The 9,525-nt window shown below is 40.4% G+C and overlaps 1 protein-coding gene across 1 annotated transcript; it reads left to right on the top strand.

Annotated features, from left to right (window-relative positions):
- Positions 1–538: 538 nt before the first annotated feature.
- Positions 539–4,576, top strand: egr1 (early growth response 1). The gene is made up of 2 exons (XM_015401272.1): positions 539–1,308; positions 1,997–4,576. Exons 1-2 carry the CDS (start codon positions 1,098–1,100, stop codon positions 3,313–3,315), a joined length of 1,530 nt encoding a protein of 509 aa, XP_015256758.1. The 5' UTR covers positions 539–1,097; the 3' UTR covers positions 3,316–4,576.
- The last annotated feature ends 4,949 nt before the right edge of the window (positions 4,577–9,525 follow it).

Below are 9,525 nucleotides of genomic sequence, written 5' to 3' on the forward strand. Positions count from 1 at the left end.
TTTTTTTTTTTCTTATTTACATGATTTTTTTCATGATGGGCTACTTTATAGATAATTTAAAAAAAATGCAGACTATTTAACTTTGTGTAATGTTTCAGGATGTGACATATAAACCCTTCAGTTGAGCCCGATCATATGTTTTCTCTTAGACAAGTCGGGCTCTGTTGCCAGCGTTAGTTATTGTGAACGCTAGACTTGATTTGCACTTCGGTCTCATTCTCTGTCCAAAAAGCGATCAGCGCTGCCTCCTCAGGAAGCTCCAAATAAGGACAGGGAAATGGAAACCCACCGGAATAGGTCCTTATGTAGTCACGACCTTATAAGGAACGGCGGTTCAGAGGGTTCCGGGAGCAGCCGGCAGCCCGCTGCACAGATGGGAGATCCGAATCAAATCTATCTGAGCACCGAGAGAGAGTGAAAATAACGCCGCTTGTCTACCGGAGCCGCTCGCCTGTGAAGACGCATGGATTCTGGACCGGAGGAGGGGGGGTGTATTCGCAAATTTACTGCAATCGGTTAATATAAAGTCGCTCCTCTGCTGTCCCTCTGCCTGGCGTGTTCTCCACCGCAATGCCTAAATATGGGCTTCCTCAGCCTCCTTTTATGGACATCTACGTCACGACAAGAGTGTATATAAGAGCAGGGAAACCTCGCAGCTCTTAGAGAGAGCTCTGAGAGCCCACATGAGCAACAGTTAGAACAGCGACACATAGAAGTCCCTGCCTGAGAAATATCACTACAAAAGTGAAACAAAAAAGTCAAAACAACAACCATAGAAGACAGTCAGAGCCTGATTGGAAAGGTAGCCTAATTTAATGTAAAAAAAAAAAAAAAGATTGATCAATTTTGATTAATCTTAGGAGATGAGTGTAGAGGACTGAATATTTATTTTCTTGCTGAAAATACGAGTGGATTTTTCTCATCTCTGAGAGGAAAAGGAAAAAACATCTACTGGAGAAGAACTACGGAGCAAGGTTTTCCACTGCATCGGCTGAAGTGTTGGGCTAAGTGATCTCCTCCACCTGTGAGGCACTGCTCTGCCAGCACACACAGCGATTCCGAAGCAGCCACCAGCGCAGCCTCAGCACCAGCAGAGGATGGCTGCAGCCAAGACCGAGATGATCCTCCCTACCCTGCAGATCTCAGAGCCTCTGAGCTTTCCTCACTCCCCCATGGATAACTATCCCAAACTGGAGGAGGTGATGATGCTCACCAATGCAGGGACCCCCTTCCTCTCTGCCTCCGCACCCGAGGGTGCAGGCTTTGGCTCCGGGGAACCAGGGGAGCAGTATGACCACCTTCCTGGAGGTAAGACATGAGCTTCTTTCAGCTTGTTTTGCAAAATGCTTTGCTATGTTAAGATAATATTTTATGAGTTGCAGAAAAGAGTTCACATAAAACTTTGATAAATTTCTACATTTACATTTTCAACAATTTTAAACTGTTATTTCTTAAATTACCAGTATCATGACTTTGGGAAGTAAAGATAAATAGATATTAATTATGCTTATGGAACCTTACAAAAGCAAGATAAATATAAATAAAATGTTTATACATCTACATGATTTACCTTTTAAAAAGTCAAATGGGGCTCAGTCACTACATGCTTTATAGACTTTTTCCATTCAATTTAAATTAGATTCCTAAAACCCGCTGAGCTGCAGCTTTTGGTAATCAATTGCCTCTGGCTCTAATGGTCTTTAGGAATCTGTGATTCTGTGTGTGTTCGTGCAACACAGGAAGACAGAAAATGAAAGAAAGATCGAGATATTGTTCATAGAGGAAAATGTGACCCCAGGAAGCACGCACAACTGCTTGCTCTGACACAGAGACAGTTTACAAGCTGGGGGATGAGAGTTTATTAGAGAGTGTTTAATTTAATGATATTAAATGGAGTAGAGAGTGTGGTTCGCTGCCTACCTCTGGAAGGAGTATTTTTTTTGTATAGAAAATGACAGTTTGACTTATTTCTCTTTTTCTTTTCTACTCTCTGCAGATACATTATCTGATATCCCCTTCTCCTGTGAAAAGTCTATTGGGGAGCAAACATATCCCACCCAGCGGCTGCCTCCCATATCCTACACTGGCCGTTTCACCCTTGAACCCGCCACAACATGCAGCAACAGCCTCTGGGCGGAGCCCATCCTGGGGCTGTTCACCGGCCTTATGGGCAATGTTGCACCTGCCTCCAGCTCTTCCTCAGTTTCCTCACAGACCTCCTCGTCCTCCTCGTCAACCATCCCATCCTCGTCCACTTCTTCCTCCTCAACCTCTTCCACATCTCAAAGCTCCAGCCTCAACACCTCAATCCACCACAGCGAACCCAATCCAATCTACTCAGCTGCCCCAACATACTCCAGCCCCAACTCCGACCTCTTTCCAGACCAGAGCCAGGGTTTTGTCAGCTCAGCCGGATCAGTGCAGTACCCACCGCCTGCATACCCTAATAGCAAGACAAGTTTCCCTGTGCCAATGATTCCTGACTACCTCTTCCCCCAGCAGCAGGGGGAGATCAGCCTGGTCCCTCCTGACCAAAAACCCTTCCAGAGTCAGTCAAACCAGCCCTCGCTTACTCCTCTGTCAACCATCAAGGCCTTTGCCACTCAGACGGGTTCCCAGGACTTAAAAACTGTCTACCAGTCCCAGCTTATTAAGCCCAGCCGCATGCGCAAGTACCCCACACGGCCAAGCAAGACGCCACCACATGAAAGGCCCTATGCTTGCCCTGTGGAGACCTGCGATCGTCGCTTCTCACGGTCCGATGAGCTGACTCGTCACATCCGCATTCACACCGGTCAGAAACCCTTCCAGTGCCGCATCTGCATGCGAAACTTCAGCCGCAGCGATCACTTGACAACGCACATCCGCACTCACACAGGTGAGAAGCCCTTTGCCTGCGAGATCTGCGGACGCAAGTTTGCCCGCAGTGATGAGAGAAAGAGGCACACAAAGATCCACCTCAGGCAAAAGGACAAGAAGGCAGAGAAGGCTGGAGCTGCCGTGGTAACGTCAGCGCCAGCATCTTCTGCCTCCCCCGCCTCCAGCTACCCCTCTCCCATCACTTCTTACCCCTCGCCAGTATCTTCCTACTCCTCTCCAGTGACCTCCTGCTACTCCTCTCCCGTCCACACTTCCTACCCCTCTCCATCCATCGCCACCACTTACCCATCGGCGTCTATGTCCACCACCTTCCAGTCTCAAGTCGCCACCTCATTCCCTTCATCAGTTGCATCCAACATCTACAGCTCTCCGGTGCCCACGCCACTTTCAGACATGCACAGCACCGTCTCCCCGAGGACAATCGAGATCTGCTAAAAACAGAGCAGAGAGAAAAACTTTTTGTACTCTCAATGCACTTCTCCTTCTGCAAGGTTTTCATTTTAGGGAGAAAAAGAAATCAGTATCAAAAGGACTTCTTATTTCCCTCCCCCTAAAAGCACTTTTTTTCCCCCTCCTGGGTGTAGTGCAGGTAAATCTTGAGATTTGTCTGAAAGAAACTACGAAACAAAACAAAAAAAAACATGTCAAGGACTGGGCAAGGACAGTACGATGTTTAAAGGGATTTTATACCGTCTCTTTAAAAAACTGCAGCCCTTCAGATGCATATAGGACTCTAGAGACAAACGGAAAACAGCTCTGGCGGGTCTGTGCTATCAGGTACCCAAAAAACAAAACAAATAAACCTAAAACAAGAGACAGACGGATTCCTCAGGCACGTTCGTCCTTGAGGCATTTATACAAAAGACAATGAATGATATACATAAGCTATCAAATATGTATATTGTACATGTGCCATGTTTTGTTTTTATCACTCCTTGGTACCACTGATGTGAACAATTATTTGCATTGTATTATTTGAAGTGAGCAGGGCCATATTTTCTACATACTTTCTCTATTATGTAGTGATGATGCTGTGATTCGTTTTGACATTTTTTGAGATAAAAAAAGAAGCACTTAAGTATTCGAGCATGAGTAAGAGTGATGTTAGTTTTTGTTGTAAATATCATCCACTGGTACTATCTCTTTCTCACATGTGACATATCGCTTGGTTATATTAAAAAAACTGAGAAATGGAAAAAAAAAACCTGAAAAAAAAATCTTAAACAGACAAATGCTCCTGTTATTTGGTGCCTTTCGTGAAGCCTTGCAGATTTTGTAACTCGGCTGAGTGTGAGAGTGGATGCACTGCATCTCGCCTTAAGTGTTAAGGGAATATTTTTGTTACAGAATGTACGCACTCAGAGGGAGAAAGAAAAAGGGACGAGCTATGAGGGCACCGCTTCATTTTATCAGAATGTAAGCAAAAAAAAAAAGGAAAAAAAATCTAAAGTATATTTTTGTAAATGTAAATATCCACATCTTCAAGAGCTGGAATGTTGAAGTTACCTACTAAGTAGGCATGGGATTCTTTTGTATGTTATATACATGCAGTTCATTATTTTGTGGTTTACTTTATTTTGTATTTGTGTTTGTTTAAATAAGTGACTGTTTCTGGCTTCTAAACACATTGAATGCGCTTAACTGCCAATGGGATATTTGTTGTACAAGATATCCTTCCAGAAATGAAATATAAATAAATAAATAAAAATATGAATATATATGAAGACTTGTTTTCATATTTTGTTGCTAGACTGCCCTGTTTCTGAAGATACTTTAGGCAGTTTTGGAAATCACTTAGAATCATTCGAATTCTACTGCAATCAAACTAGATGTTTGATTTTAATCAGTCCATCTAAACCATAAAATATTAATTTCAATCTCTATATAGTCATTGCAGTCTTATTTTACTGATAACAGCATCCCTCCAAACACTTAAGATGAACAACTTTTATCTAGATTGAACATCCTCTAGAAGATATTAAACTTAGTTTCATTTCTCTTTTATTAGAGATTGCTGGGCAAACATGCTTCCAGCTATTTGATCTTTCACAAAAATCTGTCTCTTTATGTGGTGACAGAGAAATGATTTTTGGTAGTGAATTCACAGACCTGAGGCTTGCACTGACATATTTTCATGGTATACAGGTGAAATCCATCACACAATAATTGCCCCTCTTTTCAGTTGACGAAATGCTGTCACCATTTTAGCAGGGGAGCTGCAGAGGTTGACTGGTTGATGCAGGTGGTGGTGGTAACTTTTTCACGGGTTGAACAGAGACAGCCCGGCCCTGAGGGGTTTCCCAGCTTCGTTTCACCATCGTTACTCAACGGCCGCAACATTCCCAAACCAAATGAATAAAAAAAGCTATTTTTCTTTTGCTGATTTAAAAAAAAAAAGCAAGAGTAGACGTAAGGCAGCTTCTCTGAGCTACGAAGTAATTTTGTGTTGTGAAATGCATGAAACAAAACAACCACAAATGCAGACACAGCTAAAATAGAAAGCGGGAAAACAGGCAGACGTGAGTGATGGAGGGAAAAGTGGAATAATTAAGATAATTGGTCTCTTGATCCCGGATTTCCAAACTGAGTCTGATGAGTTTTGTTTATATCCATGCATGTCCCTCTGTTGCTGGGGATCAGTTTTTCAGTCTAGTCAGCCATATGTAGAACTGATGATGAGCTGCTGCCAATGTACAGGAACACTGTTGTGCATGGGGTTTTCCCAGATCTTGTTTATTGATTTAAGGTTGTAAATGTTTCTCTTCATAATCCTCATTGTTATAAAAACAGCCATATATTGGCAACATCTTTGGTTGTTCTGGGATTTCATATACTATAGCATGATACCACAATAAAAAAATGAAATATTTAAGCTTTAGAGATTTTTTTTTTTATTTAGCAAAATTGATGTATCATCTGGGCGTGCAGGTGGAGCAGTGGTTAGCACGCATGACCCTTGTACGGAGGCCTTAGTCCTCAATGTGGCCGTCCCGGGTTTGAATCTGACCTGTGGTCCTTTGCCACATGTCTCTCCCCCTCTCTCATACCCCCTTTCCTGTCAGCCTACTGTCGAAAAAAGCGAGCCACTAGTGCTGCAAAACCGAAAAAGAAAAAAAAACAAGCAAAATTGATGTATCATTTATCGAAAATATCTGTTTTTCATCCAGAATTGAATCTGTGACTGTTGTGAATTCAGTCATTTTTGTCATTGTTTTGCTGAAAGATAATGTAAGATTATGAGCTTAAGCTTACTGGCAGATGCCATTTATTTATTTATTTTTAGTATAATGCAACCTCATTTGTTAATTGAATTAAAAGGGGTTTATGGAACCTTTTGGAAGACAAACAGACCCACAGCATCACAGATCCTCCACCATGCTTAACAGTGGTGGTATTCAATGTATACAGTACATCCTGTGTGTCTTGCCTAACCAAAGTGAAGTGCTCTTTGTTTATTTGATAAAATGTAAAACATTCTAGCTGGGCAGAGTTTAGAAAAACCATAAACTTTTGTTTTTTGATAGGACAGGAAATGTTTGTTTATTTTATGATACCATCCTAAATAAACAAACAAACAAACAAACAAAAAACAAAGAAGTAAGGTAATAAGAGATATTTAAATTTGGAGAACCAAAATAACGCATTTTATTGCATTTCTTGTTTTTTTTTTCTCTGAGCATCCTGCATAACTTGGACTCTCTATTTAAACTATTGACCCGAAGCTAAAGAAACAGGCCTCTGTGTCACATTTTATTACATCCCCTAGAAATAAGAGTTCCTGCATTATTTATTTAAGGTTACAAGAACCTCAAATGAACTTTAAAAGATAAAGCTGGCCAATACGTTTTAGCAGTTCCTCAGCTACATTTATTTGAAATTGATAACAATTAATGTCAACATTAATGTATTTAAAACTCTTATTTATTGACATTGAAACTGAATGAACACTTAAATCAAATGTTGGACAACTTTGTATTTTAAATGTGGTATTTGGCTTCTGGGGTGAAATACTGCACTTTTTTCATGTATTCTCATCAGAAAGGTCGACAAACCCACCCATAGGAAAAAAACAAACAAAAACAAAACAACAAAAGACAACATTTAAGAAACTAAAAGGGAAAAAAACCAAAAAACAAGCAACTTTACCTTAATTTTTAGTGTTTCGTAATCTAAATTACAATCTAAAATCAAGAAAAAAGGCAAGTCTGGACTACTTAAGACTTCAAATTTTGAACCCTATATGCTTATATATATTTGTCAAATGTTTGAACATTTTTGTTTATTTTGCAGCCATTTTCTAATTTGAAAGTTATAAGTTTTGGTGGAAATTTGATAGTGAATTTCCCTTGAGTGGAGATCAAATATCCAGTATATGCACCTGTAATATTGCACTTGTAAGGCATCTACCATTGACATGAAACACAATGTAAAGTTATTTTAAATAATGCTGCCAAAAAGGAAAAAAACTAAACATTGCCTCAGTTTCTTGTAACCCATTTGCGCTTCTGCCCTTTTATAAATATTTTAAAATGAGCACATAAGAAAACTGTTTTCCTCACATAAACAAATCATATTTACACTTAGATAATGCATGTAAACGTTTTAAAGATGATGGAAGATTATTCGCCGTTTTTGGGAGGGGAATTCACAAGACTCTTTGTGTGGCTTCGACTCCTGAAATCTGACGCGTCTTCTCATCGTTAGCAGAACCATTTTTTTGTGTCTAACAGCAAGAAAGAGCTATTCAGCAGCTTTTAAATAAAAAACTTTCTCACATTGCCACACTTTTGGAAAGTCTCTAACTGGAAACCGCAAACTGTGCTTCTCTCAGCCATTTTGTATAGTTAGATGATAATATTTCAACCAGTATTTGTCACACAGGGGGGGCTGTGGCCTGAATTTGTTAAGGTCTTTAACCAGAATGCTGTAGAGATGCAACCAATGCCACGGAAAGAACGCTGGAATTATGTAGCTTATGATTGTGTTTGAATCAGGGCTCTTCCTCACAGTTCAAAGCTCACGTGCTGGGTGTGTTCTATCAGAGGAGAGTCAGAGGAGATGCATTTGTGGCTTCACTCTGTTGTAACCCACAGAGGAGCCACCTCAAGCACCCCAGTGGGCTTCCACTTCAAGAGACCAGCCTTTGTTCAAAAATGTATTTGTTCTCATATTCTTTTTGGGAACTTTGTATAACAAAAAAAAAAAAAAAAAAATTTGAACAGCGAAGGGAACTGTTCTTTCTCCCCACAGCCCAACATCCCCATCCCAGCGCCACCTCACTCTCTCCCTCTCTCTGAATATTTTGCCACTGATGCTAATGATCTCCCCCCGCTGTATTCTGATGCAAGGTCTGTCTACACTTTTCCCTTTCATCCACATACAAATGTGCTCTTATTGCCTCTTCGCCCTCGGGCCTTTTAAGATGCCTTTTTGAAATATGCTGTTTGATAAGCACATCATTGGCCAAGTCCCTGCAGTGATTAGAGCTCTCTTTAATGTGAGCAAGTTAGAGAGTGAATGAGGGACTCCGGAGCCAACAGCAATCCATTCTTCACCGTCCTCACCTCTTGGCGTCCCCTGGGCCACTGGGCGTTGGGTAGGACAAACCAAACCCTGGCTTTGACACTGATGGCCTTTCTATAGCTTTCACTTAGACATGGAGCGATTAAGCCAAGGAGGAAAGCCACTAGAGGATCACAGAGAAGTGGCACTGTATGCTGGAAGGCTAGATTCCTGTACTTTATCACAGAGCTGTGACAGTAGGACTGCTATCTAATGTCTTTTGAATATGCTCCATTGATCTCATGTTCTGAGCTTCAGTCTGCCTCGCTGGGATAGCTTTTTATCTAACAAAAACAGTCATCAGGTGGCTTTCCGTGTTCTGTGACACCTGTTGCACATTTTAGGCCTGATTAACTGACTTTCCAGACTTCTTGCTGCTACATTTCAGGTGGATTGCAACATTAAAACAGGAAATGTGCAAAACTTAAAGTGCATATATTATAACTTTTAATAACTTTACCTTTTCAATAGTTTTCAGAATTTCAGCTCAGTATAAAGACATTTGTTTCTGTAATAGAAATCAAGAATTGTAAAAGAAAGTGTAACAGAAGAAATGGCATAAGGATTCTGAGGACACAGACAAAGGATGCTTAAGTGAGATCATATGTCTGCAACACTAAACTTCTAAGCATAAAAAACAAAAAAAGATTAAAAACAAAATGACCACCAGAAAAAAAATTGTATTTGCAAGGTCTGTAGGTTTTCATAAAGCAAATAATAAAAATTAAAAAATCTATGGTGATTTTTCCAGTGATGTCTGAAAACAGTGGTTTGAAGACCTAATAAACCTTCCTGCTCTATTTAAAAGAGCACTGGGGTGAGCTATGTGTATTGGAATTCTAAACAAAAAACTTGCAGCATTCAGATAAAAACTTACTATATTTCAGCTTAGGCATTGCTCCACATGATAAGTCAATGTTCAATATTCATGGTTTAACTCCATTATTGTATTAGTAATACAATGGCAATAACTTGTGCAATGTATAATGTGCAATGTGCAATTACCATTTAATTCCCTGTGCAATAACCTGTTTCTTTATAGTTGACACCCAGTGCAATAGCTATATATATCTATATATATAT

The sequence above is a fragment of the Cyprinodon variegatus genome, unplaced genomic scaffold (assembly GCF_000732505.1).
Source record: "Cyprinodon variegatus isolate N-32 unplaced genomic scaffold, C_variegatus-1.0 Scaffold31, whole genome shotgun sequence".
Lineage (NCBI taxonomy): Eukaryota > Metazoa > Chordata > Actinopteri > Cyprinodontiformes > Cyprinodontidae > Cyprinodon > Cyprinodon variegatus.

Bases quoted from the DNA above. Each gene is read 5' to 3' on its own strand.
- egr1 (XM_015401272.1), top strand. From the start codon at position 1,098: ATGGCTGCAGCCAAGACCGAGATGATCCTCCCTACCCTGCAGATCTCA. The intron at 1,309-1,996 runs GTAAGACATGAG...TACTCTCTGCAG, and splicing joins GTATGACCACCTTCCTGGAG to ATACATTATCTGATATCCCC.